Genomic DNA, 17536 nt, shown 5'->3' on the forward strand with positions numbered 1-17536 from the left:
TTATTCCTTGGAATGTAGAAGATTGAGGGGAGATTTGATAGAGGTATACAAAATTATGAAGGGTATAGATAGGGTAAATGCAAGCAGGCTTTTTCCGCTGAGGCTGGGTGGGACTACAATCAGAGGTCGTAGGTTAATTGGTAAAGATGAGAAGTTTAAGGGGGACATGAGGGGAAACTTCTTCACTTAGACCATTGTGAGAGTATGAAATGAGCATGCAATCTCAATTTCAACATATAAGAGAAGTTTGGGTAGATATATAGATGCTAGGGGTATGGAGGGTTATGGTCCCAGTGCAGGTCAATGGAAGTAGGCAGTTTAAATGGCTTGGCACAGACTAGATGGGCCAAAGGGCCTGTTTCTGTGCTGTACTTTTCTAAGATCTATGAGACTAGTGTTGAGGAAGCAGGGAGTCCAGACAAGGTCTTGGACCAATTTGGAGAATGACAATGAAATGGCAGATGGAATGTAGTGCAGGGAAGCGTATGGCCATGCACTCTGGTCGAAGGAATAAAGGCGTAGACTATTTTCTAAACTGGGAGAAAATTAAAAATAGGAGGTGCAAAGGAACTTTGGAGTCCTTATGCAGGATTCCCTAAAGATTAGCTTGTAGGTTAAGTCGGCAGTAAGGAAGGCAAATGCGATGTTAGCATTCATTTCAAGAAGACTAGAATATAAGAGCAAGGATGTAATGCTGAGGCTTTATAAGGTATTGGTCAGACTGAGCTTGGAGTATTGTGAGCAGCTTTGGGCCCCTTATCTATGAAAAGATGTGCCGGCATTGGAGAGGGTCCAGAGGAGGTTCACCAGAATGATTCTGGGAAGAAAAAGGTAAACATATGAGTTGCGTTTGATGGTTCTGGAAATGTACATCCTGGGATTTAGAAAAATTAGGGGAATCTCATTGAAACCTATCAAATATTGGAAGGCTGAGATAGATTGGATGTGGAGAGGATGTTTCCTATAGTGGGGGGAATCTAGGCCAGAAGGCACAGTTTCAAAATGGAGAGATGAGAAGAAATTTCTTTAGCTAGAAGATGGTGAAGCTGTGGAATTTATTTTGACACTGATCAATGGAAAAAGACTCATGTCAAAGTGAAAACAGATCTCGACAAAATGATCAAAATTAATTACAAATATAAAACACAAAATAATGATTGCATAACTGTTCACCCCTTTCAAGTCAGTATTTAGTAGATGCCCCTTTGGCAGCAATTACAGCCTTGAGCCTGTGTGGATAGATCTCTATCAGCTTTGCACATCTGGACACTGCAATTTTTCCCCATTCTTCTTTATGAAGCTGCTCAAGCTCTGTCAGATTGCATGGGGATCGTGAGTGAACTTCAAGTCCAGCCCCAAATTCACAATTGGATTGAGGACTGGACTCTGACTTGGCCACTCCAGACATTAACTTTTTTGTTTTTAAGTCATTCCTGTGTAGCTTTGATTTTATGTTTGGGGTTATTGTCTTGCTGGAAAACGAATCTTCTCCCAAGTCATAGTTCTCTTGCCGACTGTATCAGGGTTTCCCTGTATTTTGCTGCATTCATTTTACCCTCTACCATCACAAGCCTTCCAGGGCCTGCTGCAGTGAAGCATCCCCACAGCATGATGCAGCCACCACCATGTTTCACAGTAGGGATGGCGTGTTTTTGATGATGTGTAGTGGTTAGCTTATACCAGACGTAGTGTTTAGTCTGATAGCCAAAAAGCTCAATTTTGGTTTCATCAAACCGCAGAACCTTCTTCCAGCTGACTTCAGAATCTCCCACTTGCCTTCTGGCAAACTCTGACTGAGATTTCAATCGAGTTTTTTTTAACAGTGGCTTTTTCTTTGCCACTCTCCCATGAAGCTGTGACTGGTGAAGCACCCAGGCAATAGTTATTGTATGCACTGTCTCTCCCATCTCAGCCACTGAAGCTTGTAACTTCTCCAGAGTTGTCATAGGTCTTTTGGTGGCCTCCCTCACTACTCCCCTTCTCAGTTTTTGAGGACAGCCTGCACTAGGCCGATTTACAGCTGTGCTATATTCTTTTCATTTCTTGATGATTAACTTAACTGTATGCCAAGGGATATTCTGTAACCTGGAAATATTCTTGGATCCATCTCCCGACTTGTTCTTGGAGGGTTCTTTTGTCATTATGATGTAGATTTTGCCAGGATACTGACTCACCAGCAGTTGGACCTTCCAGATACAGGTATATTTTTACTACAGTCAGTTGAAACGCCCTGACTGCACACAGATCTCCATTTAGCTAATGATATGACTTCTAAAACCATTTGGCTGCACCAGTGATGATTTCATGTGTCATATTAAAGGGGGGGGGCTGAATACTTACGCAATCAATTATAAAAAATGCTGGTGAACGCAGCAGGCCAGGCAGCATCTATAGGAAGAGGTACAGTTGACGTTTCGGCCCAAGACCCTTCGTCAGGACTAACTGAAGGAAGAGCTAGTAAGCGATTTGAAAGTGGTGGGGGGGGGGGGAGATCTGAAATGATAGGAGAAGACAGGAGGGGGAGGGATGGAGCCAAGAGCTGGAAAGTTGATTGGCAAAAGGGATATGAGAGGATCATGGGACAGGAAGACTAGGGAGAAAGAAAAGGGGGAAGGAGGAAAACCCAGAGGATGGGCAAGGGGTATAGTCAGAGGGACAGAGGGAGAAAAAGGAGAGAGAGAGAGAGAGAAAATTTGATAATAATAAATAAGGGATGGGGTACGAGGGGGAGGTGGGGCATTAATGGAAGTTAGAGAAGTCAATGTTCATGCCATCAGGTTGGAGGCTACCCAGACGGAATATAAGGTGTTGTTCCTCCAACCTGAGTGTGGTTTCATCTTGACAGTAGGGGAGGCCGTGGATAGACATATCAGAATGGGAATGGAACTTGGAATTAAAATGTGTGGCCACTGGGAGATCTTGCTTTCTCTGGCAGACAGAGCGTAGGTGTTCAGCGAAACAATCTCCCAGTCTGCGTCAGGTCTCACCAATATATAGAAGGCTGCATTGGGAGCACCGGATGCAGTATATCACCCCAGCCGACTTATTGGCGCTGCTTCCTGCACGAATGCTGAGCTCGTTGACTTCATTAACTTTGCTTCCAACTTTCACCCTGCCCTCAAGTTTACCTGGTCCATTTCCGACACCTCCTTCCCCTTTCTTGATCTTTCTGTCTCTATCTCTGGAGACAGCTTATCTACTGATGTCTACTATAAGCCTACGGAGCCTCACAGCTACCTGGACTATTCCTCTTCCCACCCTGTCTCTTGCAAAATGCCATCCCCTTCTCGCAATTCCTCCATCTCCACTGCATCTGCTCTCAGGATGAGGCTTTTCATTTCAGGATGAAGGCGATGTCCTCCTTTTTTAAGGAAAGAGGCTTCCCTTCCTCCACCATCAATTCTGCTCTCAGACGCATCTCCCCCATTTCACACACATCTGCTCTCACCACATCCTCCCGCCACCCCACTAGGAATAGGGTTCCCCTTGTCCTCACCTACCACCCCACCAGCCTCCGGGTCCAACATATTATTCTCCGTAACTTCCGCCACCTCCAACAGGATCCCACCACTAAGCACATCTTTCCCTCCCCTCCCCCCCTCTGCTTTCCGCAGGGATCGCTCCCTATGTGACTCCCTTGTCCATTCGTTTACCCCCCCCCCCCCCATCCCTTCCCACCAATTCTCCTCCCGGCACTTATCCGATAAGCAGAACAAGTGCTACACATGCCCTTACACTTCCTCCCTTACCACCGTTCAGGGCCCCAGACAGTCCTTCCAGGTGAGGCGACACTTCACCTGTGAGTTGGCTGGGGTGATATACTGCGTCCGGTTTTCCCGATGTGGCCTTCTGTATATTGGCGAGACCCGACACAGGCTGGGAGATCGTTTCGCTGAACACCTGTGCTCTGTCCGCCACAGAAAGCAGGATCTCCCAGTGGCCACACATTTTAATTCCACGTCCCATTCCCATTCTGACATGTCCATCCACGGCCTCCTCTACTGTAAAGATGAAGCCACACTCAGGTTGGAGGAACAACACTTAAACAACACTGGCAAATGACACTTAAAGGATTGACGGTGGATATGCAATGGCAAGCATTTAAAGGTTGCATGGATGAACTACAACAATTGTTCATCCCAGTTTGGCAAAAGAATAAATCAAGGAAGGTAGTGCACCCGTGGCTGACAAGAGAAATTAGGGATAGTATCAATTCCAAAGAAGAAGCATACAAATTAGCCAGAGAAAGTGGCTCACCTGAGGACTGGGAGAACTTCAGAGTTCAGCAGAGGAGGACAAAGGGCTTAATTAGGAAGGGGAAAAAAGATTATGAGAGAAAACTGGCAGGGAACATAAAAACGGACTGTAAAAGCTTTTATAGATATGTAAAAAGGAAAAGACTGGTAAAGACAAATGTAGGTCCCCTGCAGACAGAAACAGGTGAATTGATTATGGGGAGCAAGGACATGGCAGACCAATTGAATAATTACTTTGGTTCTGTCTTCACTAAGGAGGACATAAATAATCTTCCAGAAATAGTAGGGGACAGAGGGTCCAGTGAGATGGAGGAACTGAGCGAAATACATGTTAGTAGGGAAGTGGTGTTAAGTAAATTGAAGGGATTGAAGGCAGATAAATCCCCAGGGCCAGATGGTCTGCATCCTAGAGTGCTTAAGGAAGTAGCCCAAGAAATAGTGGATGCATTAGTGATAATTTTTCAAAACTCGTTAGATTCTGGACTAGTTCCTGAGGATTGGAGGGTGGCTAATGTAACCCCACTTTTTAAAAAAGGAGGGAGAGAGAAACTGGGGAATTATAGACTGGTTAGCCTAACGTCGGTGGTGGGGAAACTGCTGGAGTCAGTTATCAAGGATGTGATAACAGCACATTTGGAAAGCGGTGAAATGATTGGACAAAGTCAGCATGGATTTGTGAAAGGAAAATCATGTCTGACGAATCTCATAGAATTTTTTGAGGATGTAACTAGTGTCATTATACACCAGTCATTGAAAGTGGGCATGCAGGTACAGCAGGCAGTGAAAAAGGCGAATGGTATGCTGGCATTTATAGCGAGAGGATTCGAGTACAGGAGCAGGGAGGTACTACTGCAGTTGTACAAGGCCTTGGTGAGACCACACCTGGAGTATTGTGTGCAGTTTTGGTCCCCTAATCTGAGGAAAGATATCCTTGCCATAGAGGGAGTACAAAGAAGGTTCACCAGATTGATTCCTGGGATGGCAGGACTTTCATATAAAGAAAGACTGAATGAACTGGGCTTGTACTCGTTGGAATTTAGAAGATTTTGGGGGGATCTGATTGAAACGTATAAGATCCTAAAGGGATTGGACAGGCTGGATGCAGGCTTCCCGATGTTGGGGAAGTCCAGAACGAGGGGTCACAGTTTGAGGATAGAGGGGAAGCCTTTTAGGACCGAGATTAGGAAAAACTTCTTCACACAGAGAGTGGTGAATCTGTGGAATTCTCTGCCACAGGAAACAGTTGAGGCCAATTCATTGGCTATATTTAAGAGGGAGTTAGATATGGCCCTTGTGGCTACGGGGGTCACGGGGTATGGAGGGAAGGCTGGGGCGGGGTTCTGAGTTGGATGATCAGCCATGATCATAATAAATGGCGGTGCAGGCTCGAAGGGCCGAATGGCCTACTCCTGCACCTATTTTCTATGTTTCTATGTTTCTATGTAACACCTTATATTCCGTCTGGGTAGCCTCCAACCTGATGGCATGAACATTGACTTCTCTAACTTCCGCTAATGTCCCACCTCCCCTTTGTACCCCATCTGTTACTTATTTATTTTTTATTATTATTAAAAATTTATTCTTTTTTTTTCATTTTCTTTCTCTCTCTCTTCTTTTCTCTCCCTCTGTACCTCTCACTATACCCCTTGCCCATCCTGTCATATCCCTTTTGCCAATCACCTGTCCAGCTCTTGGCTCCATCCCCCCCCCCCCCCCGTCTTCTCCTATCATTTTGGATCTAACCCCTCCCCCTCCCACTTTCAAATCTCTTACTAACTCTTCCTTCAGTTAGTCCTGATGAAGGGTCTCGGCCTGAAACGTCGACTGCACTTCTTCCTAGAGATGCTGCCTGGCCTGCTGCATTCACCAGCACCTTTTATGTGTGTTGCTTGAATTTCCAGCATCTGCAGATTTCCTTGTGTTTGCGCAATCAATAATTTTGTGTTTTATATTTTTTAGTTAATTTAGATCATTAGATCACTTTGTAGAGATCTGTTTTCACGTTGACATATAAGAGTTTCTCTGTTGATCAGTGTCAAAAAAACCCAAATTAAATCAACTGTGTTTCAATGTTGTAAAACAATAAACCACGAAAACGTCCAAGGGGAGGGGGGGTGAATACTTTTTATGGGCTCTGTATATTCGGGGCATTTAAGGAATTCTTAGACACTTGCATTAGGGAAAAATAGAGGGCTATGCGTGGGAGGGAAGGGTTAGATTGACCTTAGAGTGGGTTAAAAAGGTCGCCAGAACATCATGGGCTAAAGGATCTATGCTGTGCTCTACTGTTTGATGTTCTCGGTTTTATGTTGAGGCATTGCCCCAAAAGTCTTCCCGCCCGTGGACGGATCTGTCTCAGCAGTAGTTGAAGCAGGGCAGAGACACAGCTTACTTGTAGTAATTGGTGGTGATGGCTTTGTCACAGAAAAAGTCGTTGATGTAGGTGGTGAGGAGGCGACGGTCCCAGTCGTCTGTCACATGTCCCCCGTAATTCACACCTGCAATCAGGTACTTGAGGGCATCCCAGGGGGTAGTATCATATTCGTCCAGGTAAATGCTCAGGAGGTTTTCAGACACCTGTAGCAGAGAGAGAGCAGGGCTGGGTTTCAAACTGGTATTTGAAGCAGACTTACAAACCTTGTACTAGAGTTAGAACTATACTTTAGCCCATCTCTTCCATGTGGTGATGCCTGTCGATGTTAACTCCATAGCTATATTAGATCAGAATCCAGAACCCACCACCACCATCCCCACACCCCACCCATGCCTTTCCTACTGAACTACCTGGCCATATGCCAGGAACTCAAATAGGCACATGGATGGCAGAAAAATGGAGGGCTATGTTGGAGGGATGAGTTAGATTGATCTTAGAGTAGATTAAAATGTCTGCACAACATTGTGCATCAAAGGTCCCATAATGTATTAGAGTTATATGTTCTAAATGTCTTTTAATATGCACAAAATACTGGAGGAATTTAGGTCAGACAGCATCTATGAAGGGGAATAAAAGGCCAACATTTTTGGCCAAGACCCTTCATCAGGAGTGGAAAAGAAGGGGGCAGAAGCCGGAATAAGGTGGTGTGGAGAGGGGGAGGAGTTCAAACTGGCAGGTGATAGGTGAGGAGTAAGGTAGGTGGAATGAATAAGAAGCTGGGAGGGGATAGGTGGAAGAGGTAAAGGGTTGAAGAAGGAGGAATCTGATAGGAGAGGAGAGTGGACCAGGGGAGAAAGGGACAGAGAGGGGGATCAGAAAAAGAGAGAAGGGGTAGGAGCAGAAATTACTGGAAGTTGGAGAAATCAGAGTTCATGACATCAGGTTGGAGACTATCCAGACGGAATGTGAAGAAAGTGAGTGTGTCCTCAGCATAGTAGTAGAGGAGGTCGTGGGCAAATACATCAGAATTGGAATGGAAAGTCCGGTTGAAGTGGGTGGCCACTGGGAGATCCTGCCTTTTGTGGCAGACAGAGCAAAGGGGCGCAATGAAGTGTCGCAAATCCATGTCAGATCTCACAAATGAAGAGAACCAGATACCGTAGGTGACCCTGACTGACTCACAGGTGAAGTGTCGCCTTACCTGGAAGGGCCATTTGGGGCCCTGAATGGTGGTGATGGAGGAAGTAAGGGGGTAGGTGTAGCACTTGTCCCACTTGCAGTGATAAATGCCAAGCCGGAGATCAGTGGGGGGGGGGGGGGAAGGGTCGAGTAAACGTAACTGTTTCCATCACCCTCATTCAACAGCTGTTCTGTACATCCTACACCCTCACCCCAAGTCACCTCACCTCACCTCACATCTTAAATCTGTGTTCTCTATTCCGAGACTTATCCACTTTAGGGATAAAGATTCTGAATACCCAACTATCATCCCTCATTATTACAAATCTCCACAGACTTAAAGCGGGTAAGTGTGAAAAGACCTGGCTAATCCAATCTCTCCTGGTAACTAAAGCCCCCAATTCCAAGCAATATTTTGGTGAATCTCTTCTGCACTCCTAGCACTACCATAAGGCTTCTGCAAGGCTTATTGAGAAAGTAAGGAGGCATAGGGTCCAAGGGAACATTGCTTTGTGGATCCAGAACTGGCTTGTGCACAGAATGCAAAGAGTGGTTGTAGACGGATCATATTCTGCATGGAGGTCAGTCACCAGTGGTGTGCCTCAGGGATCTGTTCTGGGAACCCTACTCTTTGTGATTTTTATAAGTGACCTGGATGAAGAAGTGGAAGGATGGGTTAGTAAGTTTGCTGATGACACAAAGGTTGGAGGTGTTGTGGGTAGTGTGGAAGGCTGTCAGAGGTTACAGCGGGACATTGATAGGATGCAAAACTGGGCTGAGAAGTGGCAGATGGAGTTCAACCCAGATATGTGTGAAGTGGTTCATTTTGGTAGGTCAAATATGATGGCAGAATATAGTATTAATGGTAAGACTCTTGACAGTGTGGAGGATCAGAGGGATCTTGGGGTCCGAGTTCATAGGACACGCAAAGCTGCTACGCAGGTTGACTCTGTGGTTAAGAAGGCATACAGTGCATTGTCCTTCATCAATCATGGGATTGAGTTTAAGAGCCGAGAGGTAATATTGCAGCTTTATAGGACCCTGGTCAGACCCCACTTGGAGTACTGTGCTCAGTTTTGGTCGCCTCACTACAGGAAGGACGTGGAAACCATAGAAAGGGTGCAGAGGAGATTTACAAGGATGTTGCCTGGATTGGGGAGCACGCCTTATGAAAACAGGTTGAGTGAACTTGGCCTTTTCTCTTTGGCGTGACGGAGGATGAAAGGTGACCTGATAGAGATGTATAAGATGATGAGAGGCATTGACCATGTGGATAGTCAGAGGCTTTCTCCCAGGGCTGAAATGGCTAGCACTAGAGGGGACAGTTTTAAGGTGCTTGGAAGTAGGTACAGAGGAAATGTCAAGGGTAGGTTTTTTACGCAGAGAGTGGTGAGTGTGTGGAATGGGCAGCAGGTGGCGGTGGTGGTGGAGGTGGAAACGACAGGGTCTTTGAAGAGACTCCTGAAAAGGTACATGGACCTTAGAAAGGTAGAGGGCTATGGGTAACCCCAAGTAATTTCTAAGGTAAGGACATGTTCGGCACAGCTTTGTGGCCGAAGGGCCTGTAATGTGCTGTAGGTTTTCTATGTTTCTATGTTATCATGTTCTTTCTGTAACATGGTGACCAGAACTGTACGCAAGACGCAAACTGTGGACAACTAATCTTAGGTACAGCTGCAGGTATTTTTGCTTCTCTTGTATCAATCAAGCAGAGAATTTCAAAAGAAAATGGAGAGGGAGCTTCGCTCTGTCTGACCCCAAGAGTGTGTGATGGGACGGTGTGGAGGGAGTTTCAGTCTGTCTGACCCTAAGAGTGTGTGATGGGACAGTGTGGAGGGAGATTCACTCTGTGTCAGACCCCGGGGAGTGTGTGATGGAACGGTGTGGAGGGAGTTTATCTCTGTGTTTGACCCCGGGAGTGTGTGATGGGACAGTATGGAGAGAGTTTCACTCTGTGTTTGACCCCGGGAGTGTGTGATGGGACAGTGTGGAGAGAGCTTCACTCTGTGTCTGACCCCAGGGCTGAGTGATGGGACGGTGTGGAGGGAGTTTCTGACCCCGAGAGTGTGTGATGGGACAGTGTGGAGGGAGCTTCAATTTGTGTCTGAGCCCGGGAGTGTGTGATGGGATGGTGTGGAGGGAGCTTCACTCTGTGTCTGACCCCGGGAGTGTGTGATGGGCTGGTGTGGAGGGAGTTTCTTTCTGCATCTGACCACAGGAGTGGTGATCGGACAGTGTGGAGGGAGTTTCTCTCTGTGTCTGACCCCGGGAGTGTGTGATGGGACGGTGTGGATGGAATTTTACTCTGTATCTGACCCCGGGAGAGTGTGATGGGATGGTATGGAGTGAGTTTCTCTCTGTGTCTGACCCCGGGAGTGTGAGATGGGATGGTGTGGAGGGAGTTTCTGACCCCGGGAGTATGTGATGGGACGGTGTGGAGGGAGTTTCTCTCTGTGTCTGACCCCGGGAGTGTGTGATGGGACGGTGTGGATGGAGTTTTACTCTGTATCTGACCCCGGGAGAGTGTGATGGGATGGTGTGGAGTGAGTTTCTCTCTGTGTCTGACCCCGGGAGTGTGTGATGGGACGGCGTGGAGGGAGTTTCTGACCCCGGGAGTATGTGATGGGACGGTGTGGAGGGAGTTTCTCTCTGTGTCTGACCCCGGACTGTGTGATGGGATGGTGTGGAGGGAGCTTCACTCTGTCCCTGACCCCGGGAGTGTGTGATGTGACAGTGTGGAGGGAGTTGCACTCTGTATCTGACCCCGGGGGTGTGTGATGGGATGGTGTGGAGGGAGCTTCACTCTGTCCCTGACCACATGAGTGGTGATCGGACAGTGTGGAGGGAGTTTCTCTCTGTGTCTGACCCCGGGAGTGTGTGATGGGACGGTGTGGATGGAATTTTACTCTGTATCTGACCCCGGGAGAGTGTGATGGGATGGTATGGAGTGAGTTTCTCTCTGTGTCTGACCCCGGGAGTGTGAGATGGGATGGTGTGGAGGGAGTTTCTGACCCCGGGAGTATGTGATGGGACGGTGTGGAGGGAGTTTCTCTCTGTGTCTGACCCCGGGAGTGTGTGATGGGACGGTGTGGATGGAGTTTTACTCTGTATCTGACCCCGGGAGAGTGTGATGGGATGGTGTGGAGTGAGTTTCTCTCTGTGTCTGACCCCGGGAGTGTGTGATGGGACGGCGTGGAGGGAGTTTCTGACCCCGGGAGTATGTGATGGGACGGTGTGGAGGGAGTTTCTCTCTGTGTCTGACCCCCGGACTGTGTGATGGGATGGTGTGGAGGGAGCTTCACTCTGTCCCTGACCCCGGGAGTGTGTGATGTGACAGTGTGGAGGGAGTTGCACTCTGTATCTGACCCCGGGGGTGTGTGATGGGATGGTGTGGAGGGAGCTTCACTCTGTCCCTGACCACATGAGTGGTGATCGGACAGTGTGGAGGGAGTTTCTCTCTGTGTCTGACCCCGGGAGTGTGTGATGGGATGGTATGGAGTGAGTTTCTCTCTGTGTCTGACCCCGGGAGTGTGAGATGGGATGGTGTGGAGGGAGTTTCAGTCGGTGTCTGACCCCGGGAGAGTGTGATGGGATGGTGTGGAGTGAGTTTCTCTCTGTGTCTGACCCCGGGAGTGTGTGATGGGACGGCGTGGAGGGAGTTTCTGACCCCGGGAGTATGTGATGGGACGGTGTGGAGGGAGTTTCTCTCTGTGTCTGACCCCGGGAGTGTGTGATGGGACGGTGTGGATGGAGTTTTACTCTGTATCTGACCCCGGGAGAGTGTGATGGGATGGTGTGGAGTGAGTTTCTCTCTCTGTCTGACCCCGGGAGTGTGTGATGGGACGGCGTGGAGGGAGTTTCTGACCCCGGGAGTGTGTGATGTGACAGTGTGGAGGGAGTTGCACTCTGTGTCTGACCCCGGGGGTGTGTGATGGGATGGTGTGGAAGGAGTTTCTCTCTGTGTCGGACCCCAGGACTGTGTGATGGAACGGTGTGGAGGTAGTTTCTGACCCCGGGAGTGTGTGATGTGACAGTGCGGAGGAAGTTGCACTCTGTGTCTGACCCCGGGGGTGTGTGATGGGATGGTGTGGAGGGAGCTTCACTCTGTCCCTGACCACATGAGTGGTGATCGGACAGTGTGGAGGGAGCTTCTCTCCGTGTCTAACCCCGGGAGTGTGTGATGTGACAGTGTGGAGGAAGTTTCAGTCTGTGTCTGACCCCGGGATTGGGTGGAGGGAGTTTCTGACCCCGGAAGTGTGTGATGGGACGGTGTGGAGGGAGTTTCACTCTGTATCTGACCCCGGGAGTGTGTGATGGGACAGTGTGGAGGGAGTTTCTGACCCCGGGAATGTGTGATGGGACAGTGTTGAGGGAGTTCCTCTCTGTGTCTGACACCAGGACTGTGATGGGACAGTGTGGAGGGAGATTCACTCTGTGTATGACCCTGGGAGTGTGTGATGGGACAGTGAGGGGGAGATTCACTCTGTGTCAGACCCTGGGAGTGTGTAATGGGACAGTGTGGAGGGAGTTTCACTCTGTGTTTGACCCCGGGAGTGTGTAATGAGACGGTGTGGAGGGAGTTTATCTCTGTGTCTGACCCCGGGAGTATGTGATGGGATGGTGTGGAGGGAGTTTCAGTTGGTGTCGGACCCCGGGAGGGTGTGATGGGACGGTGTGGAGGAAGTTTCTGACCCCTGGAGTGTGTGATGGGACAGTGTGGAGGGAGTTTCACTCTGTGTCTGACCCCGGGAGTGTGTGATGCGACGGTGTAGAGAGAGTTTCTGGCCCCAGGAGTGTGTGATGGGATGGTGTGCAGGGAGATTCAGTCTGTGTCTGACCCTGGGAGTGTATGATGGGACGGTGTGGAGGGAGTTTCAGTCTGTATCTGATCTCGGGAGTGTGTGATGGGACACTGTGGAGGGAGTTTCACTCTGTATCTGACCCCGGGAGTGTGTGATGGGACAGTGTGGAGGGAGTTTCTGACCCCGGGAATGTGTGATGGGACAGTGTTGAGGGAGTTCCTCTCTGTGTCTGACACCAGGACTGTGATGGGACAGTGTGGAGGGAGATTCACTCTGTGTATGACCCTGGGAGTGTGTGATGGGACAGTGAGGGGGAGATTCACTCTGTGTCAGACCCTGGGAGTGTGGGATCGGACAGTGTGGAGGGAGATTCACTCTGTATCTGACCCGGGAGTGTGTAATGGGACAGTGTGGAGGGAGTTTCACTCTGTGTTTGACCCCGGGAGTGTGTAATGAGACGGTGTGGAGGGAGTTTATCTCCGTGTCTGACCCCGGGAGTATGTGATGGGATGTTGTGGAGGGAGTTTCAGTTGGTGTCGGACCCCGGGAGGGTGTGATGGGACGGTGTGGAGGAAGTTTCTGACCCCTGGAGTGTGTGATGGGACGGTGTGGAGTGAGTTTCACTCTGTGTCTGACCCCGGGAGTGTGTGATGGGACGGTGTAGAGGGAGTTTCTGGCCCAGGAGTGTGTGATGGGACGGTGTGGAGGGAGCTTCAGTCTGTGTCTGACCCTGGGAGTGTATGATGGGACGGTGTGGAGGGAGTTTCACTCTGTGTCTGACCCCGGGATTGTGTGGAGGGAGTTTCTGACCCTGGAAGTGTGTGATGGGACGGTGTGGAGGGAGTTTCAGTCTGTGTCTGACCCTGGGAGTGTATAATGGGACTGTGTGGAGGGAGTTTCACTCTGTATCTGATCTCGGGAGTGTGTGATGGGACAGTGTGGAGGGAGTTTCACTCTATATCTGACCCCGGGAATGTGTGATGGAACAGTGTGGAGGAAGTTCCTCTCTGTGTCTGACACCAGGACTGTGATGGGACAGTGTGGAGGGAGATTCACTCTGTGTCAGACCCTGGGAGTGTGGGATCGGACGGTGTGGAGGGAGATTCACTCTGTATCTGACCCAGGAGTGTGTAATGGGACGGTGTGGAGGGAGTTTCACTCTGTGTTTGACCCCGGGAGTGTGTAATGGGACGGTGTGGAGGAAGTATATCTCTGTGTCTGACCCCGGGAGTATGTGATGGGATGGTGTGGAGGGAGTTTCAGTTGGTGTCGGACCCCGGGAGTGTGTGATGGGACGGTGTGGAGGAAGTTTCTGACCCTGGAGTGTGTGATCGGATGGTGTGGAGGGACTTTCACTCTGTGTCTGACCCGGGAGTGTGTGATGGGACAGTGTGGAGGAAGTTCCTGTCTGTGTCTGACACCAGGACTGTGATAGGACAGTGTGGAGGGAGATTAACTCTGTGTCAGACCCTGGGAGTGTGGGATCGGACGGTGTGGAGGGAGATTCACTCTGGGTTTGACCCCGGGAGTGTGTAATGGGACGGTGTGGAGGGAGTATATCTCTGTGTCTGACCCCGGGAGTATGTGATGGGATGGTGTGGAGGGAGTTTCAGTTGGTGTCGGACCCCGGGAGTGTGTGATGGGACGGTGTGGAGGAAGTTTCTGAACCTGGAGTGTGTGATCGGATGGTGTGGAGGGAGTTTCACTCTGTGTCTGACCCGGGAGTGTGTGATGGGACGGTGTGGAGGGAGTTTATCTCTGTGTCAGACCCCAGGGCTGTGTGATGGGACGGTGTGGAGGGAGTTTCTGACCCCAAGAGTGTGTGATGGGACAGTGTGGAGGGAGCTTCAATTTGTGTCTGGCCCCGGGAGTTTGTGATGGAATGGTGTGGAGGGAGCTTCACTCTGTGTCTGACCCCGGGAGTGTGTGATGGGCTGGTGTGGAGGGAGTTTTTTTCTGCGTCTGATCACAGGAGTGGTGATCGGACAGTGTGGAGGGAGTTTCTCTCTGTGTCTGACCCCGGGAGTGTGTGATGGGACGGTGTGGATGGAATTTTACTCTGTATCTGACCCCGAGAGAGTGTGATGGGATGGTATGGAGTGAGTTTCTCTCTGTGTCTGACCCCGGGGGTGTGTGATGGGATGGTGTGGAGAGAGTTTCAGTCGGTGTCTGACCCCAGGAGGGTGTGACGGGACGGTGCGGAGGAAGTTTCTGACCCCGGAGTGTGTGATGGGATGGTGAGGAGGGAGATTCCCTCTGTGTCTGACCACAGGAGTGGTGATCGGACAGTGTGGAGGGAGCTTCCCGCTGTGTCTGACCCCAGGGCTGTGTGATGGGACGGTGTGGAGGGAGTTTCTGACTCCGGGAGTGTGTGATGGGATGGTGTGGAGGGAATTTCACTCTGTGACTGACCCCGAGAGTGTGTGATGGGACAGTGTGGAGGGAGCTTCAATTTGTGTCTGACCCCGGGACTGTGTGATGGGCTGGTGTGGAGGGAGTTCTCTCTGCGTCTGACCACAGGAGTGGTGATCGGACAGTGTGGAGGGAGTTTCTCTCTGTGTCTGACCCCGGGAGTGTGTGATGGGACGGTGTGGATGGAATTTTACTCTGTATCTGACCCCGGGAGAGTGTGCTGGGATGGTGTGGAATGAGTTTCTCTCTGTGTCTGACCCCGGGAGTGTGTGATGGGACGGGGTAGAGGGAGTTTCTGACCACGGGAGTATGTGATGGGACGGTGTGGAGGGAGTTTCTCTCTGTGTCTGACCCCGGGAGTGTGTGATGGGACAGTATGGAGGGAGCTTCACTCTGTATCTGACCGCGGGGGTGTGTGATGGGATGGTGTGGAGAGAGTTTCAGTCGGTGTCTGACCCCAGGAGGGTGTGACGGGACGGTGCGGAGGAAGTGTCTGACCCCGGAGTGTGTGATGGGATGGTGAGGAGGGAGATTCCCTCTGTGTCTGACCACAGGAGTGGTGATCGGACAGTGTGGAGGGAGCTTCCCGCTGTGTCTGACCCCAGGGCTGTGTGATGGGACGGTGTGGAGGGAGTTTCTGACTCCGGGAGTGTGTGATGTGACAGTGTGGAGAGAGCTTCACTCTGTGTCTGACCCCGGGAGTGTGTGATGTGACAGTGTGGCGGGAGTTGCACTCTGTATCTGACCCCGGAGGTGTGTCATTGGATGGTGTGGAGGGAGTTTCTTACCCCGGGAGTGTGTGGTGAGACGATGTGGAGGGAGTTTCACTCTTTATCTGACCCCGGGAGTGTGTGATGGAACAGTGTGGAGGGAGTTTTGCGCCTGCAGTGTGTGATGGGCTGGTGTGGAGGGAGATTCTCTCTGTGTCTGACACCAGGAGTGGTGATGGGTAAGTGTTGACTGAGTTTCACTCTGTATCTGACCCCGGGAGAGTGCGATGGGATGGTGTGGAAGGAGTTTCTCTCTGTGTCGGACCCCAGGACTGTGTGATGGGACGGTGTGGAGGTAGTTTCTGACCCCGGGAGTGTGTGATGTGACAGTGTGGAGAGAGCTTCACTCTGTGTCTGACCCCGGGACTGTGTGATCTGACAGTGTGGAGGGAGTTGCACTCTGTATCTGACCCCGGAGGTGTGTCATGGGATGGTGTGGAGGGAGTTTCTTACCCCGGGAGTGTGTGGTGAGACGATGTGGAGGGAGTTTCACTCTGTATCTGACCCCGGGGTGTGTGATGGGATGGTGTGGAGTGAGTTTCTCTCTGTGTCTGACCCCGGGAGTATGTGATGGGATGGTGTGGAGGGAGTTTCAGTTGGTGTCGGACCCCGGGAGTGTGTGATGGGACGGTGTGGAGGAAGTTTCTGAACCTGGAGTGTGTGATCGGATGGTGTGGAGGGAGTTTCACTCTGTGTCTGACCCGGGAGTGTGTGATGGGACGGTGTGGAGGGAGTTTATCTCTGTGTCAGACCCCAGGGCTGTGTGATGGGACGGTGTGGAGGGAGTTTCTGACCCCGAGAGTGTGTGATGGGACAGTGTGGAGGGAGCTTCAATTTGTGTCTGGCCCCGGGAGTTTGTGATGGAATGGTGTGGAGGGAGCTTCACTCTGTGTCTGACCCCGGGAGTGTGTGATGGGCTGGTGTGGAGGGAGTTTTTTTCTGCGTCTGATCACAGGAGTGGTGATCGGACAGTGTGGAGGGAGTTTCTCTCTGTGTCTGACCCCGGGAGTGTGTGATGGGACGGTGTGGATGGAATTTTACTCTGTATCTGACCCCGAGAGAGTGTGATGGGATGGTATGGAGTGAGTTTCTCTCTGTGTCTGACCCCGGGGGTGTGTGATGGGATGGTGTGGAGAGAGTTTCAGTCGGTGTCTGACCCCAGGAGGGTGTGACGGGACGGTGCGGAGGAAGTTTCTGACCCCGGAGTGTGTGATGGGATGGTGAGGAGGGAGATTCCCTCTGTGTCTGACCACAGGAGTGGTGATCGGACAGTGTGGAGGGAGCTTCCCGCTGTGTCTGACCCCAGGGCTGTGTGATGGGACGGTGTGGAGGGAGTTTCTGACTCCGGGAGTGTGTGATGGGATGGTGTGGAGGGAATTTCACTCTGTGACTGACCCCGAGAGTGTGTGATGGGACAGTGTGGAGGGAGCTTCAATTTGTGTCTGACCCCGGGACTGTGTGATGGGCTGGTGTGGAGGGAGTTCTCTCTGCGTCTGACCACAGGAGTGGTGATCGGACAGTGTGGAGGGAGTTTCTCTCTGTGTCTGACCCCGGGAGTGTGTGATGGGACGGTGTGGATGGAATTTTACTCTGTATCTGACCCCGGGAGAGTGTGCTGGGATGGTGTGGAGTGAGTTTCTCTCTGTGTCTGACCCCGGGAGTGTGTGATGGGACGGGGTAGAGGGAGTTTCTGACCACGGGAGTATGTGATCGGACAGTGTGGAGGGAGTTTCTCTCTGTGTC

General features: G+C 50.7%; 1 protein-coding gene across 1 annotated transcript in view; it reads right to left on the reverse strand.

Moving 5' to 3' along the window:
• The window catches only part of dnah2 (dynein, axonemal, heavy chain 2), a 503144-nt gene that overhangs the window by 21642 nt on the left and 463966 nt on the right, over positions 1-17536 (reverse strand). Inside the window, exon 81 of the mRNA XM_063048700.1 lies at positions 6649-6833. Within this exon, the coding sequence (XP_062904770.1) occupies positions 6649-6833 (185 nt within the window). The remainder of the gene's footprint in view (positions 1-6648; positions 6834-17536) is intronic.

The sequence above is a fragment of the Mobula hypostoma genome, chromosome 5 (assembly GCF_963921235.1).
Source record: "Mobula hypostoma chromosome 5, sMobHyp1.1, whole genome shotgun sequence".
Classification (NCBI taxonomy): Eukaryota; Metazoa; Chordata; class Chondrichthyes; order Myliobatiformes; family Myliobatidae; genus Mobula; species Mobula hypostoma.